Genomic DNA, 26,293 nt, shown 5'->3' on the forward strand with positions numbered 1-26,293 from the left:
ATATGCCTCTCTTTAAGAGGTGGGATCATAATTCCTCTCCCCTTGAGCCTGCACCGGACTAGGTCATTCGATTCTAACAGAAGAACATAACGGAAGGGAAGGTGTGTGACTTCAGAGTCTAGGCCACAAAAGGCATTGCAGCTCACCCCCGCTCTGCCTCTTACGACACTCACTCTGGAGGAAGCCGGATACTGTACTGTAAGGATGCAAGAAGCAACCCTACAGGGAGACACATGAGGCAAGAAACTGAGGCCTCCTACCAACGGCAGTGGGATCCTCCAAATTTATTCAAGCCTTCAGGTAAATCCAGCCCTGGCCAACGTCTTCACTGCGACCTCATGAAATACCCTGAGCCAGAACCACTCAGCTAAGCCACTCTCGAATGCCTGGCCCACAGGAACCGTGAAATAATACATGTTTGTTTTAAGCCATTAAGTTTTGGAGGTAATTTGTTATCCAGCAATAGATAAATAACACAGATTTTGGTACCTGGAAATAGGGAACTGCCAGACCAAAAACCTAAACTGTGGAAGTAGCTTTAGAACTAGAGAGTGGGCAGAAGGTGAAAGGAGTTTAGAGGAGGGTTTTAGTGAAAGCTTGAAGAGCTTCAGAGAAGTGTTTGTAGAAAGATTAATGGCCATTGAGGAGGCTATGGGTGAGGGCTTAAAGAAAGTAGGGAAAACCTTCCTGGATATTGGAGGAAAGAGAATCCTTTCGGTAGTGTCAGAAAGTTTAGCAACATTGCAGTAATATGAAAAGTAGAAAACGTACCTAATGAATGAGGTAATCTAGGTGAGGAGATTTCCAGACAAAATGTTTAAGATATTACCTGTGCTTCTTGCTGTTAAAGCAAAATGTAAGAGGAGAGAGAGAAACTAAAGAAAGGACTATTACACATGAAACAGTTGAGACTTGCTGGTTTTGAAAATTCCCAGCCTCTCCAGGTAATAAACAACGCTAAACTAAGAAATCTGCCAAGCAGATCCTAATCTAGAGGACTTCCAGGAAAATATTGTCTAAAGACGAAGCTGAGGGTGCAACTGTAAATGCTTTAAGACCTCAGAAAGATCAAAGATGGTGCCTCAGAGTACCATTCAGTTAATAAAAGGCCCTCTAAATATTTTAAAGATGTCTCTCACAGATCCTCTCCACAACAGGCCTTCCAAAAAGATTAAGGAATTATCTCTAGACATCTCAGCAGAAGCCCAAGGTAGAGAAGGACTTACCTCCAAAAGATTTGTGGGCATGGCTAGTGTCTAATGGAATGAACCCCAATAAGATTCACAAGAGATCTACAAAAATTTATGAGAATTACATGGGAAGAAACACAGCCAGCTACAACTGAAAGGGTCAGAGACCCTACAAACTGAAAAGAGGACTTTCAATCCCCAAATTTTAACTAAAAGGAAGCAGGCTGAGAAAACTGCACAGCTGCTACTTGTTACGAAAAAGGACCAAGCACCAGAAGACTAATCTAAGAACCATGGGCAATTATTCCCAGGCTTTGAGATCTAACCAAAGAACTTCCAATCCCAGCTCTTCTGGATTTCAGAATTGCTGTGGACCAGTGATTCCTCTGTGCCTCCCATCACCCCCCTTTTGAACAAGTCATCTTAGAAGCATCCACACCCAGTCAAGTCTTCAGGTGACTGCAACCCAGGTCAACTGTCACTATAATCTCAGGAAAAATCCTAAACCAGAACCACCCAGTTAAGCAGCTCTCAAATTCCTGAACTACAGAAACTGTGAGGTAAATGTCTTTTATCATAAGCCACTAAGTTTTGGGGAGTAATCTGTTACACAGCAATAAATAACTAATGCAAACTCACACAGTGAATGTCTCCTCACACTCTGTGCCAATAAAACATCTACCCAGACAAACTCAAATAATTCCTTTCTGCAGACGAACACTGTATAATCCAACTAGCTTTGCGTTTTTCATTACCTTCTGCTGAAGCCAGAGGTAAACAAAGGGCTCAGCTAAAGTAACCAATGCTAGGAGGCTTTCTTTTTAACTGCCTTAGTGGTGTTTTCAGGAACCATTTTTGTACACATATGATGTGGCAAATGATCTTAAATCTTCCCTTTCAATAATAAATTGTAACAAATAATTCCTTTATATATGTGTTCATAATTACGTTGCCCATGGTTAGCAGTTAAGTATAATACTAGAAAAAATGTTTTAATGCAAATCTGACACAAAGACAGAAAACTGATCTCACCCATTAACGTGGACTTAATAGAAGTGTTGCCAAATACTGAAGGCTCAAAAGCAACATACACCCAGTGAAAATACATATGTCAGGGCACATCCAAAACTACGCAGAGCAGTCAGTGTCCGAAAATTAAACATACTTCCAGAACTTACTTTAAACAAGGTTCCACCTTAAATAAAACATTCATGAATCATGTCCAACGCTAATGAGAATAGCATGATGAGAAAAAGATTTACAGAGGAAACTCGTTTTATCCTACAACTACTCGTTTTCCTGAATGATAAGGAGTAAAATCATCAATGGCCTCCTATAATAATCTACACATAAACTAGAGTTGAGAGTTCTATAACAGGATTTAAAGGACACTTAATCACTTTAGTACCAAATATCTTCACTATATTTCTTTAGTTTTTCTTTAACTGTAGAATTACATCACAGAAATCCAGAGATTCCTCTGGATCTTCTAAGATCTTGTCTCAATCCTCCAAATACAGACTTATTTCTCAACTCTTTTGCTACATAAATCCTCTACTTTAAACTGTCCCCCTCAAATCTTCCACTTTCCTTCTTTCTTTGTTTTCATCATTTTATAATATCCACATTCTCTCTTTGTTACTTTCAACATATCCAAATCATAAATATTCCTGAGGAGCCAAAATGAAAATCTACATTAAAAATCCACATTTCTAATCTAAATCAGTTCAAAATTTTATCATCTTCTGAACTTCCTAAAAATCCACTATCTTATTATTCATTTAATATTTGTTTGCCACATACTGGTATCTTTTAAAGTGTAAATGTCACACAATTGTTTGTGTTGTATGATCAAGGGCCAGATCTTACATTTCTGTATTTCCCAGTGTCCAGCATAAACCTTCCCCATGCCATGCATGTCATAAATACACATAGATAAAATAAATCTTTCATCAGTAAGCACCAATTTTAGAAATATATAATACATCAATTATCTAATTCAATACACTATATACTGAGAAATTACATTTCGAAAAACTACAGAAGTTTATCTAGAGTAATTATTCTAGAAAGATTTGCGTTTTATAAAGATGGAATCTTACCTCCAGCAGAATGACAGGACTGATGCAGATTGATTTGCCTCCTGCTTTTAGACTTTTCTATAGAAAGTCTTGAATCATCAAAAGTTGAATTCAACGTTTCTTTAAAACTTTGTAGATTTACTTTTTCCTTATTAGAATCTGGCGTCTTATGCATTTCCTTTCTCTTAGAAAACGAGTTCAATGTGTTTAATTTAGAAAGTGGTGTACTCATAACTTTTTCTCCCACTGGCAAAGAAAATTGAGAATAACCAGGAGACATAAATTCTTTATTCTTTGCTGCACTCAGTGGGAAATGTGCAAAATTTGGACTCTGCTTATCTTCACTTGATGTGACAGTGATGGTCCTACTCATAACACAATCAACATGATCTCTTGGTATTACTGCTTGATTTGAAACATGATTTACATCACTTCTCTCCTTAATGTCTGAACATCTTCCAGAGAGATCCTCTAGAAATCTATTCTTATTTGTATCTGATGCATGTTCCAGTATTTCATCATCAGAATCCGAACTACAAAATCCTAAATCAAAGGTAACGGAGAATAAATCCTTAGAGCAGTCAAAAACACACTCATCATTCTTCAGTTTTTCCTCACATATACCTCTCAAATCTTCATGAGATTTCCGACTGTTAGCATCACAGAGGATTGGATCTTGGGGTTCAGAATTATTGTCGAACAAAAGTGCATCAGAAATGAAGAAATGAGAGACCAGCACCGTTTCACTCGGAGCAGTTCTGTCTGACACACACATAGACCTGTGTTTACTCTTTGACGGAGAAAGGCTCACGTCGTTAGACGCTGTATCGACATCTTCAAACAAGAGTAAACTCTCATCTTGATCAGTCGACAATACTGGGAGGCCATTGTTATCAACATTACGATTCTTCTCTTCAACAAAATACTTCGGCGGGCCTATGTTTATTTGAATATGATTGTTGGATACTAAATTTTCATTTTGAATATCTTTATGTAGTTTATTATCATAGTCACAGAAGCTTGGCTCATCAGAAATCTCAGCATTAGCTGCACCATAAAGACAACTTTTTTCAGAAGGATGATTAAGAAGGTTAAGTGAATTCGATTCTACATTCTGTTGACAAGTTACAGCTGAATGTGACATCAAACAGGTGGATTTATCATTTTGTAAATACTCCGTGTAGGGCAGGAAAAGCAAATTCTCATGTGCAGAACCCTTAGCAATTTCGTACTCCAAATTTGAGAGTCCACTGAGAGGGGGAGGAGAATGAGATAAAAATCTCTCTACATGAGCTAGCACCTCTTTTGTTACTGAGTGACAATTATAAAATTGGTCATCTGCTCCAGCTACAGAAAGCTCCTCCTCAAATGGAAGAAACAAGCCAGAGGAAGCCGATTTCTCATCACTGACACTGCTATAACCAGAATCGAGAAAGTCTCCAGCAAATGAACTAGTAGACTTATTTGTAAACTGGCACTCCATTAATAATCCACGTGGCTGATGAACAACACTTTCACTGATAGTACACGAGGCAGCAACTTCTGCATCTGATACTATCTTATCACTTAGTAGGGCTTCCTGAAAAGTATTTTCAACAGTGGAATTGCCATGGGTTTCTAAAGAATCCAAAACAACATCATCATTTCCTTTTTTAGGCTGATCTTTTTTCAGTTTTTCAGCTTTTTTCTTTAGAGAACCAATTTTAGTAGGTTTGATATGAGTTTGCTTAAAAATTTCAGCACATTCTTCATCAAATTCAGTCATTGAGAATGAACTGCCCTGATTTATCTTCTTTGTAAATGAAGATTTCTTGTTAGTAGTAAAGATGCCATTGGCAGGAATATTATATTCATTCCTGGGAACACTAAATGTTGAGTTAACGTCTTCCATTTGTAAGTAAGATTTAATTTCCAATTCATAGCTGCATTCTCCCTATAAAGAAGGAAAATGAAAAAGTGACAGGAAAAGAAAACAAAACAGAAAAGCCAAGTCTAAGAGATGAGTTTTATCTATGTTAAAATATTCTCTAAACAATATTATATTATTCAAATGATTTTCTTTTATACCTTAGAAAATTGTTCAGATAACATTATAAATGACACTAATGTGAAATTATCATAAATTATCTTTAATCAGTTAATATTTTTGTAACCCCAGTACTTAATACTTGGAAGATCCACAATAACTATTTGTAGAGAAAACAAACTTAAATGAATACATAAAATAATAAATACTGGTTTTTACTTCTAACACTTAATTGACCAATTATTCTATTTTCCTAAAAATGCATATATATTAATGAAAAACACACATACACATGTTAAATTTCCTCTCTTGATGAGGGTAAACTAGGCACAGCCTTTAGAACCTCTGAAACTCCAGCACCTGTATGTCTACTAGGGTGTAGGCTGGAATATACTATTTTTAACAAATTTCCCAACCAAGAACTCTTGCAGTGAATTTCTAAGTCTTACTTATCTCTGAATAGAAAACTGCAGTCCCCACCACCCCTACTCATCCCTCCCTCTTGCCCACAAAGGCTACTTTAGTGAGGGTTCCTCCACTACCCAGGGACATAAGCAGTGAATTCTCGTTTTGACTAATGAGTATAATAAATACTAATGTGAGAACGTCTGTCTCCCTGTTAGTATATATGCTTCCCCGCAGAGAATATTTCATATGGCTTCTTTGCTGAGGTAGCCACAGGGCCTGGTGCAGAGCTTGGCATATAGAGAGCATAAAGAAATACATCTCAATTGGAAGGCACACATTGTGCTGGGGTCCACAATGGTTTACTTTACTTACATGTATTCACAAACAATAGCTAACAATAAAGTAGTGGCTACAATCTATTCAGTACAGTCATCCCTCAGTATGTGCACGGATTAGCTCCAGGACGCCCCTCGGATACCCAAATCCACGGATGCTCAATCCCTTAGCCGGCGCTCCCCACCCGAGAGCAGAGGGCGACTGTGCTCACTATGCGCCAGGTACTATTCTAAGTGCTTTACACGCAGTAAGTTATTCAATCCTCACAATAACCCTGTGAAGCAGGCATTAGCATTATCCCCATTTCACAGATGAAACCGAGGCACAAAGAGGTTAAGTAACTTACAGACGCATGATTAAGAAGAGGTAGAGTTGGGATTCTAACCCAGGAATTCTGCATTTTACACTCAAACTAAGTTCATCATTCTGACTCTCTCAAGGAAGAATAATCAAGAACCTGCTCAAGGAATCAATAGTTCTCTAAACTACCACCAGGATACAAGAGCCACCAAATGACCTATGTGCTAGAGAATATTTCAATAAGTCCCAATATAACAAGAATCCTAAATTAGCTTTACAAACAGTTTATCTACATCATTAAGCATACTAAAATTTTCCTCTGGTCTATCAATATTTACAGATGATATTGTTCTAATTAAGTCTACTTCTCCTATGGTGGAAAACTAGTTCCTTATTGAGGTCACAAGGAGCTACATAGAAAAGCAAAATATTCTAGCTATAATTATTTATAATAAAGACTTGTTTCCTATAATATTGACTTCAAATTAAGAAGAATAACAAGTATTCTAGTTTCACCATCATCCCAGCAAGAGAAAGTCACAACAGAACCCTACCTCTTCGTGTCTCATGCCTTCTATCATTTGCATAATGCTTATGAAATGGTGGCATCGATCCGAATGGCCAACTCGATGCGTAGGAAGAGGATGATCCTGCCACAGCCTCCATTCAGAGAGAGAGAGCTGACGAATTCCAGCAGTGGTTTCTTGAGTCTTGATCAATGATTTTAAAAACAATAAAAATGATAAAAACACACATACTCGGATTTCACAAACTGATTTAAAAAAACACGTAATATACAGATGACCAGGCTGACGTAGACAAACTGAGTTCATTTAGCCACTTTCAACTAAAGTCTCAGGAGAAAAAAGACACTAATTTCATAAAGTACAGAGATGCCCTTTTAAATACTTCTCCTATAACTTAAGAAATACTTAAGAAAATGTGTGGTTTCAAAACTACTATTTTGCTAGATTTATATCCAATAACCTAATAAGGAGGCATTCCTAAGCTGTCAGTGCTACTGATCCCAACTCTTCCAGCCTTCTGCCATTCTTCACCGTCACTGGTGGTGAATCAAATACAAATCCTGAATGGCCTTGGATTTCAAGACCTATAAATCTTCTAAAAGGAACCTTTCCCGAGGTGGTTTTTCCAGCTCTCTAGGCACAATGTCACCTTTGATCAATTCTCTTCATTTCCATTAAGTTCACCAATAATTGGTTCATAATAAAATAAACAATAACATCCAATTTAAAGTTTTGCTATAATTTCAAAACAAAAACTAAAAACTAGTTTTGTACAAAGATGCTCATGACAGCATAATTTATGTTGTAATATTTTGAAAATAATCCCAGGACACACCAGGGAAACAGCTAAACAAACAGTGGTACATTGCAGAGTAAGCAGCCAGCCATGTAGACAACACCCATACAGAAACGTTCACGTGGTAGAAAGTAAGGAAGCAATGGCAGAATTTAAATGTATTACAATCATGTCAAAATATTTTATAAAGAATAGAAGAAAATTAGTAGTTTTAGAAAATGAGACTAATATTCTTTTTAAACTTGCTTACACTCAATTTTTTAAGTAAGTCGACATTCTGATGGTGAACATTCTCTCTACTCGCCAAGCTACTGCATAATCACTATAAAGAGCATCAGAAAACAGTTCAACTCACTGGTCTGTCTTTCTCATTTTGTAAAGAGAGAAACCGAACCCGAGGCAATGTTACTTCCTTAATTCCATCACTGTCTTTTAATCTATAAAGTCTGGTCCATAATTTAAATTCTTCTTCTGATAAAAACCAATCTTTCTTTGAATTAGTTTGCTTCATTCCTATAAGTTGAAAAAACAATTGAAGAGAGGTTAAAAAAATCTGCAAGGCAAACAAAATATACATCCACTCAAACTTTCCCCCCGTTTGTCTACTCCTCATGAGAATCACTCCGACATCACTCCCGGCTCACACCTCTCCTCACCTCCTCCGCCCTCTGACGGTGCGGGTGCTCCCGTTCAGGCGCTCACACCTCTCCTCACCTCCTCTGCCTTCTGACAGTGCTGGTGACACCCCAGTCTGGGCGCTAACCTTCGGTAATGACCTAACAGAACATAGCCAGGTAGCTGGGTTCTCAGTCCTGGCTTCTTCTGTTCTCTCTCCACTTTGCTGTCTAAGCCCTGGCACAAAACAGCCAGACAACTTAAAAATGACAACTAGTACCATGATTCTCTCCTAACAGTATTGGAAGGTCAACTGAAGCTTAGGGAGGAGTGCGGGAGGGACACCAAGACTAAAGATGGTTTTCAGCTTAAGTCTCAAATGGAGGGTGGGGTGGGTGAAGGGGGCTGGAAAGGACCTACTGCTTTAAAAAATAATAGACTTAAAAAAAAATCTACAGTAAATTAACCCTGTTTGACTTCCATATCTCTATAAAGGGAAATAATCACCAAACTGGAAAGGATACACAGCATAAAGCATGAACTCTGGTCCAATACAGACAAGGGAGGAAACAAATCAGAAAGACTGAATTAGGAATCAGGAAACTTCTGTCTTCGCTATTCCTGACAAATAGAAATGGCAAGCAATAGGATATATTGGAGTATATGAGGAAGACATTTGGTGTAAACCTAATTCGGCCTGACTTTGTTTTCCAAAAGGGCATCAAGCACGCATTGTATATCTGCATTGTATATCTGCGTTAAACACTTACTATGGCAAGAACAAATGGCCTTAAGATAAAGGTGCAACTTCCCCCCCCACATTAGCATTTCCTTAAGGATAAGCATCTTTCCTTAGGCTAGGAACCGATTGCTGTGCTCACCTGTGACCACCCAGCTCAAGACAACAGACCTGCCACCCTGCTGTGTCCATAATCACTGTGCAGACAGAGCAGTCTCTCGCAGAGTAGTCTCACGACTATTGTAAACGGGACATTTCAATCCTATGTGAAACATCCTCTTTGGGCATATATAGCCACTATGTACACGCCACTTCTTTGGTGCCCTTTCTTCCCTTTGGGAAGAAAGGCCCCAGGCCATGGTCCTCACATTTTAGCTCAGAATAAACTCTCCCAAATTTTCATTTATAGATTGGTTGTGGATTATTTTTGCTGACATTCCCAAACACTGCAGAAGCAGCTTTTGTAAAATAAGGAGTTTGAACTCAGTGATCTCACAGGTCCCTTTTAGTTCTAACAATCTGAGGCTCTAAGACTTTCGAAATAGGAAAGTATTCCACTCTCCCAGTCACTTTCAATACGCTCAGGCCGCTAAGCCCAGATGAACTGCACACGACTGTACAGAAGATGACGTTTACACACACAGTCTCAGCAAGATGAATCACTGACAGTGAAACATCAGGGAGAAAGATGCAGAAAAACGAATATGAGCTAATATTATCTCAACTTCTAAAAAAGGGCAGATTCTAGAACTTTACAAAAGAAATTTGCCATCTATCCCTAGTAACATTTTAGAAATAATTAATAAACATATAGCTAATTAACATCTATAAAAATACAATGACCACTAAGAATAAGTTATGCCAACATAATCAAGTTTTGATGTTATTATTAGTTTAATAAATTCAAGAGAACTCAAAATACATACTTTGTCTTTATTTTAACCAAAAATTTGGCAAAATCTTATAAAATGACAAATATATTCCTATTAAGTGGATACAGGCATATCCAAAAAAGCAGGAATTAACGGCTTCGAGTGAAGGAAAAGAACATTTACAAATTCAAGTGAGTCCAAAGCAGGTGACTAGCAGGGAGAGGACCCTGGAACTTCAGAGGATGACAACCATGGAACAAAGAGCTGAACAAACCTGAGATGCCCTGTCTTCAAACATAACCAGAACTGCTACATCGGTAAAGCATGGATCTAAACCATTCTTTGTATACGAAGACAAAACTACATCAATGAGAAAAAGGTACAAAGACAGATGTGTCAACTTAAGGACCTCTTCTGTATGGGGCTGTTCAACAACAGAATGAACCCTCCTAAAGGAATATAATTCCACAGCAGCAGGGATGTTCCAGCCGAGGCTGGACAAGCGTTCAACGAGAATGCTGCGGAAAGCACTCCCACCAGGAGAGGTTGCTGCACCAGACGAGCCCCAAGGTTCCTTCCAAATCTTAAAGTAGAACTACATGATTTTATGATACTCTAAAAGCCCTCCTGAAAGGCTAAGTAAAATTCAAAAGCTAAACTTTTTAGTTTCTCATTTTCAAAGTGCTAACATTTCAAGATATTTTGAGACCACCAAAATCCCTGCAGCCCTTAAATCAGCACTCATTACTCACCGCGCTCCCCAGCACCAAAGCGTTTGCTTCTCTCTGACTCAGAATCACCAATAACTTGGTCTAACTTTGCCACTATTTGGTGTAAGAGTAAATGAAAAAAAAAAAAAGAATTTTCTCCTTTACAGAAAGAGAAAGAGACCGTTCTCCTTCCCTTTCTTAGAGCGACTCGACAGTCAATGTTTATGAATACTTCCTTTAACCCTTTGATATGTAAGCAAATCTCTGAAGGCTAAGCAAGCCTCTAGCCCACTTCTCAACCAGAAATGTTTTTCCTAAGGGTCTGGGAGCTGTCTCTTTGAGATGTAAACATCCAGGAAGACAGTGTCCCTCTCTCGTGTGCCTCTCTCTCCTGGTCACCAGAGGAGTTAGGCCCAGGCTCCCTTCTTGAAGCTGTCACTATCCGCTTGTCATAGAGATAAGAGAAGTTTTATTATTTCTTTGGATAAAGGCAACTAGCTAACACACATGGCTACCTCATTTATCAGGTGGATGTGGGATGAACTAGGAAAGGACGTAAAGCAAATGGTCCTGTCCTCTTCTATAAGGACAAGTTACCGTTAATCTTGAGAACACGTAAGTAAAGGACTGTACCTGCCTGAGGGAGGAACAGGGTGGAATTTCTTCCTGTCTTTGTATTATCCTGGTGGACAGCCTACAATGCACATTGTCAACTGCTTTAATGTTTATTCAATAATAAAACTGTTTTCTTTCTTTTCTACATTTTGTAAAGAGGCTTCTCTGGCTTGGTAGGATATTTTTAATTTTCTCAACACTGAGTTTCTATCACTCTATACCTCCAGTGTCTGCTTCCCTTTACCATGTGAATAATCTCTTACCCTTTCCAAGGAGAACACCCGTGACATCCTAGAATATACGCTGAGTTGCTCAAAGAAGTAATATATCAATATATGGCCTGTTAACTAACAACGGGGGAAAAAAACACGTCTCAAATGTAAAATTTTTTGTTTACCATTCCTACAGTAAAAGACAGATGCCTCTCGCGGCAAGTTCCGAGAACGCTTCTCCGGTTGATAGACACTCTGCGTGATGAACATTTTATGTAATTCTGGATTGACTCCATCAGGAACCATTCGTGGACTTCCTTGATAAAAATGAAGGACCTGCCTGTTACTCGAAATAGCTTTATAAATACTTCTTTTGTTGGACTGACTTTGATTATAAGTCTGCAAAAACAAATAAATGTCAAATTACATTATTTCTATAATAATCACTTAGCCATAACAAGCAATTATTACCTAATTTGGGTTTATTCTAAACAGTAAATTAAACCTTGATCCACTTAAATACTTAAGAGAATAGAATTTCTGCTGTCTTGAATTTTAAGCCAGGTCAGTTAACTCTTATTTTTTTTGCTGAGGAAGATATGCCCTGAGCTAACGTCTGTTGCCAATCTTCCTCTTTTTTTGTACGTGAGCAGCCTTCACAGCACAGCCACTGATGAGTGGTGTAGGTCGGTGCCCAGGATCCAAACCTGAGCCACTGAAGCAGAGCAGAAGCCAAACTTAAGCACTAGGCACTGGGGCTGGCCCTCAACGAACTCTTGATAAAAATCACTTAAAAATCTATTATTCTAAAAGCCTGCCTTAGTAATTACATTGCACAAAGGAAATCTGTCTTTTATTTAGTGTCTTGCTGTTTTTGAATAAGGCTGACATTTATATATATGTATAAATTGTTTTTGTTTTTTTTTTTACTATTCCCTCATTTCAGCTTTTTCATCTCTCTACACTTCAGTTTTCTTTAGTGTAAATACAAAAAAGTACTCTTCCCCTTGCAGGGCTGTTGGCAAGATGAAAGAAGACAATGCATCTGAAGCACTCAGAACACTGCTCAGCACAAAGCAGGTGCTCGTCAAATGTGGGCCACTGCGATGATTTCACAGACAAGAAAACTAACCTGAAGAGAGACACCTTGCCTAAAGTAATTAGTGAGAACCCAATACCACTCACTGATAATACATAGACTTTTACAAGCTACTAAACATTTCATTTATTGGAATCATTGTACGGAAAACTGGATGTTACATAAGAATTATAATCAGATGAAAAGTATTGGAGAAAAAGAATTCATTTTTCAGTATGATTTTTAAAGGGTATATAAAACATTTTAAATCAATTTTTTAAAACTATCATAGTTAATGAAAAATTCCTAATCTGAAACTATATATTTGGCTACAGAAATAGTCCCACTGAGTTACAAAAATTAGTTAACACTTGGGCCAGCCCCTGTGGCCCAGTGGTTAAGCTCGGCATGCTCCACTTTGGCAGCCTGCATTCAGTTCCCAGGCACAGACCTATACCACTCATCAGTGGCCATGCTGTGGCGGCGGCCCACATACAAAAAAACGAGGAACACTGGCAACAGATGTTAGCTCAGGGCGAATCTTCCTCAGCAAAAAAATATTAGTTAATACTTTAGTTTAACAAACACAAAATGGTATTATGTACAACATGATATGTAGGAAGATATGTAGGAAGGCCTGTCACCCAAGATTGTAGCAAGGTACAATTCAAGTCCCTTATCACTTAGAATAGGCATCAGCAAACTTTTCCATAAAGGACCAGAAAGTAAATATTTTAGGCTTCGCAGGCTACATACTATCTCTGGCATGTGTTCTTGTTGGTCAGCTGATTGACTTAGGCAACCCTTTCAAACATAAAAAAAATTCTCAGCTTGCTGTAGTTAAAAAAACACAGAAAACTACACACAAAAAATAGGCCTTAAAAGCATAGGGAAATAGTAAAAGAATCCAGTCAAAAATTCTCCTAATTACAGGCCAGCCCAGTGGCGCAGTGGTTCAGGTCACATGTTCTGCTCCAGTGGCCCAGGGTTCACCAGTTCGGATCCCAGGGTGCAGACCTTTGCACCACCTGTCAGGCTGTGCTATGACAGACACCCCACATATGAAGTAGAGGAAGACGGGCACAGATGTTAGCTCAGGACCAGTCTTCCTCAGCAGAAAAGAGGAAGATTGGTGGTGGATGTTAGTTCAAGGCTAATCTTCCTCAAAAAAAAAAAAGAGGGCCGCTCCATGGCCAAGTGGTTAAGTTTGTGCGCTCTGCTGCGGCGGCCCAGGGTTCGGATCCTGGGTGCGGACATGGCACCACTCGTCAGGCCACATTGAGGCAGCGTCCTACATCCCACAACTAGAAGGACCTGCAACTAAGATATACAACTGTGTGTAGGGGGCGCGGAGTTTGGGGAGATAAAGCAGGAAAAAAAAAAAAAGATTGGCAACAGTTGTTAGCCCAGGTGCCAATCTTTAAAAAAAAAATTTCTCCTAATTACAATAGTGAGAATCTAATACAAAGGGGGAAAAACTCAACTATGATTACAACAAATTGTTTGGACTTTGAATACTGAAGATTTGTCTTTGGGCTATATTTCTCAAATTTTTTTTTTTTTTTTTTTTTTTTTTAATATTTTATTTTTCTTTTCTCCCCAAAGCCCCCCGGTACATAGTTGTGTATTCTTCGTTGTGGGTTCCTCTAGTTGTGGCATGTGGGACGCCGCCCCAGCATGGTCCGACGAGCAGTGCCATGTCCGCGCCCAGGACTCGAACCGACGAAACACTGGGCCGCCTGCAGTGGAGCGCGCGAACTTAACCACTCGGCCACGGGGCCAGCCCCTATTTCTCAAATTTTAATTAGCAAATCATGCTTCTCCACATCTACTCACCCGTTCTTCCCGTCCCTCAGCAAGGATAACAACGATCCTGCCTTGGCGTCTGCGGCCGGTCCTACCCATGCGCTGTATAAGACGAATTGGGCTCTTCTGGGCATCAAAACATATTATAAGATCAACTTCTCCTATATCCAAACCTTCTTCACCAACACAAGTAGAAACCAATGTATTGTAACCACCACTACGAAACCGTTTCACTACCTAAAATAAAAATGATTTAAAAATAATTAGATGCAAATGTAAGAGAATTGCAGATTAAAGCATACTTTTCCATTCACCCCAAAATGGTGAAATCAGATTAAAAATCAGCATCCAGAATACTATCAAATAGGAAAAGAAGTGGCAAAATAGAAATATGAGCCAAAAGAGATTGTTGTGAAATGCAAGAGGCAGTCCTAATTCCCTTGCTTTAATAATGGTTGTGATGCCAAAAGGGTTTGCTAACAATTTACACGTGAATGAGAAATCCTAGATATCATCTTTAGCATCACTAAAAAGGTCAGAGGGCAGGTAAATGGCCCAAAGCAATGACTGCTATTTATCACATCCTAGACCTAAACTTTCTGTGAGGTGTATCTAAAGTAAGAATGCCTTCGTACTCCTGGAATTCATGTCTTAGCTTTCATACTGCCATTCCAGTGAAGGGGAGCAGAATATGCTGCCCCCCAATATGACTGGAGCGCTTCAGGACATGCTGCCCCAAAATATGCTGCTTTGGTATACTGATTATTTTGAGCTGTAGGCACTTGAAAAACAGCAAATGCAGGGAGAGACTTTCTCTGAACTGTTCTTATCTGTCTAAAAACAGATCCTCCAAAAGGAATCCAATTCTCGTCAGTGCCCTCAGGGAGTCTCATCAACTGGGGAAGACTGACTCTGTCACAGGGGAGGAGTCTACAAGTCGACCCCACACCCAAACTTTGTCACAAACTATCACACCTCCCATCTATTCTTCTAAGGGTCAGTCATATTTAGTGAAAATTATTTTTCCCCCCTAAGAAGCCTATGACCCCTCTCCCCTTTCTCTATTAAGACGGTATTTAAATCTGAATTCTAGCCACCTTGGGGAGTTAATCACCGTTCCCTGGGTATCTCCCATGTACACAGGATGTCTACGTGTTAATAAATTACCACAGCTTTTTCTCTTGTTAAGCAGTCTGTTATTACAGGGGTTTCAGGTAAGGACCCAGAAGGCTGGAAGGAAAGTTATTTTTCCTCCCCTACACCAGGATTTCTCTCTAATCAGTTTAACGAAACTACAATAGCCTGAGAATGAGTCAATGGAAAAGCCAATAAAACACTATGAAAAATTTCCTTAACCCTTACAAAGTTAGTTCTCAACTGCCCTGAGCCTGTTTCTCCATATACATCAACACCAACGATACAGGCATGTGTGTGGTGGAGTGGCGGCGGAGGCAATTGAGTAAGACAATGTTCAACAGACAGAGAACAGAAACAAAGTTGAATGATGGTGTTCCAGAGGAATCAGTCATGCTTTGACCAATGCTTTATAAATATATATTAAAATGTTAGAATGCCTGAACAAAATGGCTAGTGTGAAGGACAGTTATCAGAACTTACAAACAAAACGTAAATTTCAGGAGAAGATATTGATAACATAATATTGTTAACATAAAAAGGAAATATGAACTCTAGCAGAGTATAGAAATAGCCATGGACTCATGACAAAGGCCATAAAGGTCCTTTAAGCTCAAACATTCTACTCTCCTACAAGTAACGATAATTGTCAGCATTTGAACTTACGTCTCTCTGGCTCCAAAAACCCATTATCTTAACCCTTAAGCTAGTTCTATTATTAAAAACAACAACCTTAAAAGTAGGATAATAAATATAAACTTGTCACATTAAGTCCTCTTATCAGCCTTTCCAACAGCACTAGTCAAAGAGTTTTCCTTCAATATGGAAAATCTCAGCGCACAAGGAGAAGCAATGATCATGATGAAAACTTAATAATTCATTTCCCTTTGGAATCTGTAATGACATTAAGCCAAGGAAAGACTGACCTAATATTACCTGTATGGAATTTAATAAAACAGATGTCCTTTTTACCCAGATAAACAAATGGGCCAGAGTGCTAGAGATATAAAAACACAATTCTTTAATATAAACAGTTAATAGAATAATAAAGGATGTCAAACAACTTCCTTTTTAGTTAACATGTATAAACTAAACTGTTATTTATTTTCCTAGGATTGATATTAATTTGCCTGGAAATTGAAAAATAAATATGAACCAGAAGCTATTTAATTAATCAGAGAAAGAAATGTGATTAATTAAATAACTCCTACTAGAATTTATAATCCACCAATCCTACCATTTCTTCATTGCTTACCTGTCACCCTAGCTTAAATTCCACTCCCTCACTCCTTTCTTACTCCATCTTTCTCAGAATAGACTCCAGCACTCATGGTGTCCCACTTTCCACCTAGTCTGAGCCTGTACCCACACCGTTCAATGTGGCTGGAGGAAAACCCCAACCATGCTGACTGGTTTCTCTCACCTTGAGTGGCCCTTAGCGCCATCGGAAAGTCATTTCCTAGTTCCTTAGCCACTGGCTCGCCCTATTCTCCTGCATAACCGCTTCCTACTCGCTCCCCTTTCATCAAACTTCCAACGTCCTCCCCTTCCTCACTCCCAGCCGCTGACATGACAAAAATCGCAATTGAATGTAGAATCGAAAAAGACCCCCCACAAGGTATCACTGCCACACCTGCCCACCACCTGTGCCTGGCCTGCACATTCTGCCTTCCTTCCTATTGCTCTTCGGATAAACTATCCAGACATCCTTAACTGAGGTCAACTCCTATAGTTGTGCACTAGATCCCATCCCTTTCCCCGTCTACTCCAAGATCTTAGCAGCAATACTCTTCTCTCGGCTCCATCATCAAGTTTTCTTTCTCAACTGACCAATCCTATCAGCATATAAGCATACTGTTATATCTCTTAACATAGAACAAATAAAAAAACCACGTACATCTCCGCTCTCCTTTACAGTAAAATCCTTAAAAGACTCGTCTATACCTCTCGCTCTGCTCCATCCTCTCCTCTCTTGAAATCACTTCAACCAAGCTTGCCCCCCCCTTTCCACCGAAACCATTCTTCTCAAGGTCACTTGCCTTCTCATCTTAGTCCAATCTCAAGTCCCAGTTATCATCGTATATGATCTACCAGCAGCATTTAAACATTTAGTCACTTCTTCCATCTCATTTGGCTCCAGGATATCACACTCTCCTGGTCTTTCACTAGCCACTTACTCTAATTCCCCACAGAATCATCATCATTGCTATCTCTCATAACAACAAGGTACCCCAGAGCTCAGTCTTTGGTCATCGTCTCTATCTCTATTCCGTCACTTGATAATTTCATCCAGTCCCATTTAGATAATGATGATTCCCAAATACATATTTCCATCAACCCTTGAGCCCATGAACTCAAGACTTACATATTCAACATCTCTACAGGATGTTTACAAACGTGCTATTCACAGTCTAATCCATCAACTATGTATTACTGGTCCCAAACAAGATATGTACAGAAATTAAGAGGAAGTATTTAGAAACTTGACAGAGTAATTCTGTTTGTTCACTCTAATAATAAATTGGACATGAACTTTGTTTTCCGTTAATTAAATTTTTCTAATTCATTTTTATTGTAATGTTCAAAAGTATCTATCTGTGATGTATTGAGAGGAAATAAACAGGTCCTCCATCAATTCAGATAGTTTAAAAATACTAATCTCATAGGCATGCCAAGTTAACTGGTCCAAAACCAAGCTCCTGACACTCTCTCCCAAACCTGCTTGTCCTGCAGTCTTTTGTTAACAGAGCTCTTTCAGTGGCTCAGACTAAAACACCTGAAGTCAGCCCTGGAGGCAGCCTTCACACTCTGTTATCTCACATCCCACTCTAATTTGTCAACAAATCCTATCAGTTTGACCTTCAAAATACATACAGAATCCAACCATTCACAACCTTCCCTGCTACCACCCCAGCCAAGCCACATCACCTGGAGCTTGAATTACTATATAAGTCTTCCAACTGGTCTTCCTATTTCCACCCTCAGCCCCTACAGTTTATTATTAAGGCAGCTACAGTGTGATTCTTTTAAAACAGAAATCAGGTCATGACCCTCCTCTGTTCCAAACTCTCCAAAGGACCTCACTCAGAGTAAAAGCCAAAGTCACTAACATGGACACGATCTATAAGGCCCTAAAGGAGCTAGCCTCCCCCACTTCCTCTCTGACTTCATCTCTTGTTTCTAAATAAATGAATAATTTAATTACAACTATTTGCATGAAAGCTTACTTCAGAATAAAACCGCTGTTATGAAAGCAGTTACGTAAAAAAAAAAAAAGGGTTGTTACTCTGGCCTACATACAAATATTATTGATATAAGTGAGTAAAGGACAAAGTCAATAAAATCAACAAGGTTTCCTATGGCACCTGACAAACTGAGAAAATAGTGATTTGAGGTAATAATGAAATTGGCCAGAGATCAGGTTGGGTACTATGAGCTTTTCAAAATGCTTGACCCCTCAGTAAAAACCCACTTCACGTGTCACTCACACATTAATGTGAAGAGCAGCCATCGTCACCCACTGGATGTCTGAACCCTGCCAAGACTTCTACTCAGCCTTGAGGTGGAAAGGTGTTATCTTCAGACGCAGGAACACCTCCCAGACCCTGCCTACCAGACCCGTCAGCTCCCACAACTCTTCCGAGTGCAGTGGGGACTGCTATGACAGATGTTAAAGAACAGGATTCCTCAGCTACCGATGTCGACAGAGCAGGAAAGATCTGTCAGGGTCAATCAGACATTAAAGACACTCCTAACTGTCAGTGACTACTCAAAGGCAGACTACAGCTAATCTGCAAAAACCTGTACAAGGTTTATGAAAACCAATAGTCTAAAATTTCCCAGAAAACATATCACAGCACTTAGAAAACTTAGGCCCTCTTATTCAGAGCATAGGGCTACCTCCAATACCACCATGGTTTCCTCGATCATATTCCGAAATTAAGATTTTTAAATAATAGAAAAAAAAGATAAGCTCATTATTTGTTTGGAATAAAGTATGATTTAAAATAAACAGTAAACATTTACTGAAGACTCTACGTATGATTTCATTTAATACTAAATGAAGCACGTTTACAGATCAGGGAAACTGAGGCACAGGAGTTGCGTGCACTTGGAAGGGGCAGAGCCAGGATTCTGACAGAGACAGCATGATGCCAGACCTTTCTGCTTAACCACCACACTGTTCAGTACTTAAAAAAGTCTCAAAATCTCAACAAACACCTTTTTTGGTTTTTCAAAATATGCATTTATTTACATGTTTACAATAAATTTATATTCAAGAAGTAACCAATTGACCAATGAGTTAAAACAAAAAAAAAGCGTAAGTGCAAAGCTAATCGATTTTATTTTTATTTTCATATCTCCAGAAGTAAAACACTTACCTCCAGTTGCTCCTTCTGGGTAAAACCCTTCATGCTTTTCCCTGAGGCGTGGCCAACAAAAGTCATCACTCTAATCATTGGCTGATGCTGTAAAAGCATTTCTGCAATTTCCTGAACACTGTCTCGAAATGAAGAGAAGATCATAACTCTGGTCTTGTCACATTTCTTTTCAGAGGCGTTCTGAGCTATATAACAAAAAATACTTTAATTACAACTTTTTAAAAGCATATAGACAAGAACTAGTTCAAAGACAAGCCTGAAACTATATGCTAATGAATGATAATTCTTTCAAAAAAATAATTTAAGACATCATAAACCTTCGCTGGTTTTCCTCCTACCTTCTCTAGTAATTTTAATAATCTTGGCTCCCTACTTCTCACTGGCTGTCATAATAAAATTCTAAGAAAATCAAACCAAAAGGACCTGAGGCATGTCTGGCCAGTCCTCAGTCACGCCTGAGGCCTGTTAGTCCCCTTTCGCCCTCTCAGCTGGAATCACAGAGCTGCAGAGCCCCCGCTGATTTCGCGCATCTTCCCTTTCCTTGCTGTCACCAAAGGCACTGTCTTACCCAGGCCTCAGAATTCTGTCCCTGAACCTACTATACTTTTGTAATCTCCAGTGACAACTGCAGAATATACCCAACAGCCAATCACAAAGCTGCTCCCAGAGTCTCTGTGTTTGGGAGGCCATAGAATCCACAAAGAAGAACATGGTTTTTGAGGCTGGGCCACTTACTCGCTGGGTGATGTGTGACCATGGTAGCTATTTAACCTCTTTAAACTTTAGTTTCTTCACATCTAAAATGGGCTGTGGTGATGATTAAATGAAACAGTAAACATAAGGTATGTAGACTTGCATAGAGCAATTAGTTAATAATCGCAAGTTGTGTGGAGTTCGTGGTGTTGTTCGTTTCTTTTCTTTTTAAGCTTGCTTGGGACTTTGACAAGCCTTTTTTCTTCCACGTGATTTACACTACATTAATCATCATGAGGGTGCCAGGGACAACCTTAAGGATTAAATGACTCAAAACATACAAAGCGAATTCACAGTACATAAGCAAACAGCAGGAGCAGCTGTACAGAAAAGTATTCTAGATAAACCTCCTCTGCATTACCCAGCATCAAGACTCCATCTGACCATCTCCTGACCCTCTGCTCCTTCTGGTGTAAGCCAGTCTCCTCAGCCGGCCGGCAGCCTGCCTGTCTCCCTTCACTCCACTGCAGCTCCTCTTCCAAAGTCATGAGTAACTTCCAGATCACCAAGTTCAACAGACGCTTCCTATTTAGTCCATGGTACCACACGCCTCGGCAGCATTGAACACAGTCGGCTCCTTCCTACGAAACAGTCCCTTCCTTCAGCTCCTCTGACACCTGACTTGTCTGTCCCTTTCTCAATCTCCTTGTGGCTTTTTCCCTCTGAACTCTGATGCCAGTATTCTTCAGGACTACATTCTGGGTCTTCTCCTGTCTCTAAACTATTCCTGGTGATGTGACCACATCTATTCCTGAAACTTTAAATATTACCTTTATACTGATGACTCCAAAATTTATTCACAGGCATGTAAATAGATAAAAATATCCCAGACCACTAAGATCCAGACGCACTTACCAGCTCCCTGCACACCTACACCTGGATGTCTCAAAAGCATCTTAACACGTTTGCTCTTTCTTCTCCATGCTGTTCTTAATTTTCTCTCTGCTCACATAATGATACACGCGCACACACACACACACACACACATGCACACCCATGTGACTCCTTTTTTCTCATACTCTTTGTCAAACAACAAATACTGTTGGCTCCAACTTCAAAAAACATCAAGAATCTATAAGCACTTCTCAGCCCCTCCCCTACCCCTGCCTTGGCACAAGACATCATCGCCTGTTATCATCTGAAACTAGCATATAGTCTCCTCATTGGTCAATGTCTGCTCTCCACAAACCTGCCAATTCTACCGCTCTGAACTCCTTGGCAATAGTTTCACAAAGCGTAAGCACTTGCAGAATAAACCAAAGTTGTGACTCAGCTCACAAGTCTTAGTGATCTGGCCCTGGGCTCCCTCACCCATCTCCGCCTACACCACTCTCACCCTCATTGCACTACTCCAGCCACATGGTTTGTTCACTGATTCCTAATTAGACCAACCACCCTACTGCCTCAGAGCCTTTGAATGTACTGTTCCCTCCACCTGGTGTGATCCTCCCACAGGAAACCACAAGGCTTGTTCCCTCATTTCCATGAGTACAGCTCAGACATCACCCTACAGACAGGCTTTCTCCAACACTCGACAGAACAGCATCCTCCATGACTCTCTCCTTACCTGCTTTACTTTCCCTACCATTATATCAGATTTTGTTTCATGTCAGCTTCCCTTATATTGCCCCATACTGACTTTCCTTTTATATATAATACCCTATTCTTAACATTCCCACCATTTCCCTTGCCCCTAACCTCCCAAAATCTCTCAGAGCTTTTTTCTAGTCACTAGAGTAATTAAAAGCCTATCTTCTCCGTAAGAAGTGTTAGCACAAACTAACAACTCTGTCTCACTCTGAAGCTACTAAATACGACTCACCATTCCACGACTTGAAGTGGTCAACTACAACTTCTTCTAATTTCTTTAACTTTGGATGACTGTAGAAAAATGTTTTATCTTTATCTCCTGCAAAAAAAAAAAAAATTCTATATTTTTCCATATTCAATTACATTAATGCATTTTAATTATCCTTTTCAAAATGAATTTGTTACTTTTTTCTTTTTATTTAAATAGTAAGTAGTATCTGGGAGCACATAAGCATTACAGTAAAATAAACTTTGAACTTTTATGAACATTTAATTCTCAGAAGAACCCCAACAGGAATCAGCAGCAAACTAAAAGGGAAAAAATACATATTTATTTAAGCTATAAATCAGTTTTTAGCAGTTCTGAGAATTTTCACTGCCAGTAACAACTACTAACATCTATTATATACTTAAAGTTTATTAACTGCTTGAATATGCATCTATCCTAACTTAAAGAAAATCTTTAAGCATTTAACAGGTCTGTTGCTAAAGAAATATAAGTAACTATAGATAGATATGAGGATCAATGGAGCAAAATTTGAAAATTCACCTTGATGAAGAAAAACCATATAAAATAAAAATCAGACCTTTCTGGGTAGCAGAGGTGCCCCCTGCTGAAGCACCCTGTGTCTGTGCAAACATGCCCTCGAGATGGTTATAGAGTGCCATGAAGTCCTCGTTTCGGCTAAGTTCATTTTTTGCCCGAGTCATTCCTTCAGGAATTAAGAAAAGATTTTCCAAATAAATAAACTTAACAGGAAACTAATCAAATTTATTATTTATTAAAAAGAAATTAAACTTTACAAATGAATGCAAGTTTTCCCAATTTAAACATGAAAACCAGCAACTTCTTCCAGTTCCACATTCACATATGTGTTAATGAATGGCTTGCTCTTTTCCAGCTATTCATCAAAAACAAAGAAACATGGCCAGCTGTTACATAACTATCTCATTGCTTTTTGAAATAAAGCATTTTTAAGTAAACTAAACTGTTCAATATATCTTTAATGAAAATAATACATTATTATTTCTTTAAATAATATACCTTTAGTTCCATCCATAATTCCACAAAGGAAGAAATATAAGGATCTCATTCCCATTTGCTGCAATAATTCGTAACCATGATACAAGCTAATACAAATAGCAAACTCTCCCTCGATTATGCCTTGTATTCCCTAGAAAAACAAGCATATATCAAATTTAAGCAGAGAAAGAAATGAAGATACATGTTCCATGTAGAACTTATTGGTTCTAGTGCATGTCATAGGATGTTACTATGGAAAGGTGGCAATGTATTTTCCATATATAATCTGTCCCTTTATTTTTTTTCTTTAATTCAACCGGAAATCTACATTTTAAAGACAATTATGGGGGAAATATTTATCACATACTGTTTGTCTTTACAGGAAAATTATTAGCAGTACATAGTTTCATTTGTTCTTTCAAAACTATTTAATAAGCATCACTGCACGTCAAGCACTGAGTGAGGTATTCGGGACACAATGGAAAACACGTCCATTATGGGCCTATCCTCATGAATGTTACTGGCATCAGGACAAATATTTAATCAGACTGTTTAACACCAACATTTAACACCAGGTATAAGTGCCATAATAACGGCTGACACTGAGCACCAGACCATGTTCTAAGCATGTTACTTGTACAAACTCATTCAATCCTAACAGCTGGGAGGTTAGGATTACACCTAGCTGATTACACCCACTTCACAGGTGCGGAAGCTGCAGAGCCAGGATTGGACCCCAGGGAATTCGGCCCAGAGCCCTTGTCCTCAAAACCACTACTCTCTTGGAAAAGTGAAGTACACACTCCTACGGCAGCATACAGCAGGTGTATCTATACAATGAGACGGTTTTAAAAAGACTGACCACTGAGAATAGATTTTAATTATTTTCTTTATTCTGGATAAAAACTAGTATTCGCTACCTTGCATTTTTAGTAGCATTTAACATCAGAGATACTCATTTTGAATGTTTCCAGGATAGTGATTAATGCCCTAAGATGGCATCCTAATTACCTGAAAGGGTAAAATAGCCTCTCTGAAAAACATAAACTCTCATCAGTAAGATTAAGTTCACTGGGTTTAGATTTATGACAAAATTTCAATGAATCTTTAACTCCTAGCAGAAATTAAAACACATTTTATTAAAGTTTAGTATAATATCCTGCAACTTCATAGAAAGGCTCCCTTAGTGGTTCCCCAGATACCACAGAACAAAGTCCGTATTTCTGGGTGTAACACTGAAAGCTGCTCTCGTGTGGTCACGACCTAGATTGACTACCACACCTGCCTTCCTCACTCCTTTACCTCAGTCCAATCGGCTTGCTCACTGTCTCCTTCACATCTTCCTTCAATCGCCTCTTTTGCACATGCATTCCCTCTCAGTTCAAAGGATGGCTCAGTGCTTTTTTGTGCTTATGAGCACCTCTTCTGACTTTGGACCTAGCTTGATGGTATGCTCCTATCCACTTATTTTTTCCTAGAAAGATTAGGAATAAGCAGCCTACTGTGACGCTTCCTCCAACCTTGGTATCCAGAGTTAAAACTAAATGCTCTGGGTCTACAAGTTAGTTAGAACCTACCCTTTCTTGGCCCTTTGACTTTGCAACACAGAAATAAACTAAAATATCAATTCTTTATTAAAATAAAATAAATTTGTCTTAATTAAAATCTTTAAAGTCTATTCTTGCTAGATTTTTCATGCTTTTATAAACTATATAAATCATATCTGAATTTTTGATGAGCCAATATATACCAAAAACCAATCATTATTTACATTTCATTCTAGCTCTGAGTAAAAACTTAATCTCTATCTTCAAAATTTATTTAAAAGTACCTACCACAATATTTGGAGATGGGTTTTTCCTAAATTGATCTCTTGCCAGAATTATCTGGTATTTTGTTAGACTGGGGATATCCCGTCTCTTCAAAACATTCCTCTGAATCAAAGAACTAGCAAATGTTTCCAAAATCTGCAAATTTCAAAGATATTTAGTTTAAGGTGTTTTAAAGTCCTTTTTCAAATACAATCATTTCCTCACATATTAAAATAGGAGTTATATATTAAATAAAGTTCATCTTAAACTGAATTTTTATGTAAACTCAGCAAAGATAAAATTTAAAAGTACTTGACATTTATCCCCAGATAACATCCGTATGAGAGTCAGCACAAGCAATTATCAGACCCAACTATAATTTAAGAACATATGTGTTTATCTGTTCATTTTCTAACGTGCCCCGCCCCCCACCAGCCCCAATCTAAGAACAATGAAAGGAGGGCCTTTGGCTTCTTCACTGTTACATCTTCAGTACCTACAACAAAGTCTGGCACATAGGCAAATATCTATAGACTGGTGACAAAATCAAAATGCCCTGAGTACATTTAATTTCATTTGTTGATTCATTCTTTCACGAAATACTTATTAAGTATCTATTATGTATCAAGCATTGTTCTAAACACTCAGGATACTGTGGCTGAAACAGTGAAATCGCTGTTTTCATAAGGTGTAGATCCAAGGGAGGGAAGCAAGGAAGGAAGAAGTGAAAAAGAAAGCAGAGCATTTTGATTACAACAAACACATTAAGACCTAAAACACAGTGATGAAGAAGAGTCTTTGAGGGAAAAGGGGTTATTATGAAATAAGGTGGACAGAAACAGTCTCTCTGAAGAGGTAACATGTGAGCTCACGTTTAAATGATGAAGTACGTTGAGTATGAGAGGTTCCGAGGACAGAGCACTCGAGGAAGGGGAAGCAGCAGACACAGGGTCCTGATGCAGGAATGAGTTTGCTGGCACAGTGAAGGAAGACAAAAGAGACTACCAGATGAAGACCCACTACAGTAATACGTAACAAACTGTTCAAATTTTTGCCTAATTTTTATTTC

The 26,293-nt window shown here is 38.8% G+C and overlaps 1 protein-coding gene across 3 annotated transcripts in view; it reads right to left on the reverse strand.

Annotated features, from left to right (window-relative positions):
• Nucleotides 1-26,293, reverse strand: part of FANCM (FA complementation group M) — a 53,983-nt gene that overhangs the window by 16,252 nt on the left and 11,438 nt on the right. For all 3 annotated transcript variants that reach the window (XM_046654090.1, XM_046654089.1, XM_046654088.1), the window contains exons 5-14: nucleotides 25,249-25,380; nucleotides 23,435-23,564; nucleotides 22,977-23,102; nucleotides 22,403-22,489; nucleotides 19,828-20,012; nucleotides 14,342-14,548; nucleotides 11,613-11,826; nucleotides 8,020-8,177; nucleotides 6,896-7,051; nucleotides 3,293-5,204 (exon numbers count right to left, since the gene is read on the reverse strand). In XM_046654090.1, the coding sequence (XP_046510046.1) occupies nucleotides 3,293-5,204; nucleotides 6,896-7,051; nucleotides 8,020-8,177; nucleotides 11,613-11,826; nucleotides 14,342-14,548; nucleotides 19,828-20,012; nucleotides 22,403-22,489; nucleotides 22,977-23,102; nucleotides 23,435-23,564; nucleotides 25,249-25,380 (3,307 nt within the window). The remainder of the gene's footprint in view (nucleotides 1-3,292; nucleotides 5,205-6,895; nucleotides 7,052-8,019; nucleotides 8,178-11,612; nucleotides 11,827-14,341; nucleotides 14,549-19,827; nucleotides 20,013-22,402; nucleotides 22,490-22,976; nucleotides 23,103-23,434; nucleotides 23,565-25,248; nucleotides 25,381-26,293) is intronic.

This window comes from Equus quagga, chromosome 2, assembly GCF_021613505.1.
Source record: "Equus quagga isolate Etosha38 chromosome 2, UCLA_HA_Equagga_1.0, whole genome shotgun sequence".
NCBI lineage: Eukaryota > Metazoa > Chordata > Mammalia > Perissodactyla > Equidae > Equus > Equus quagga.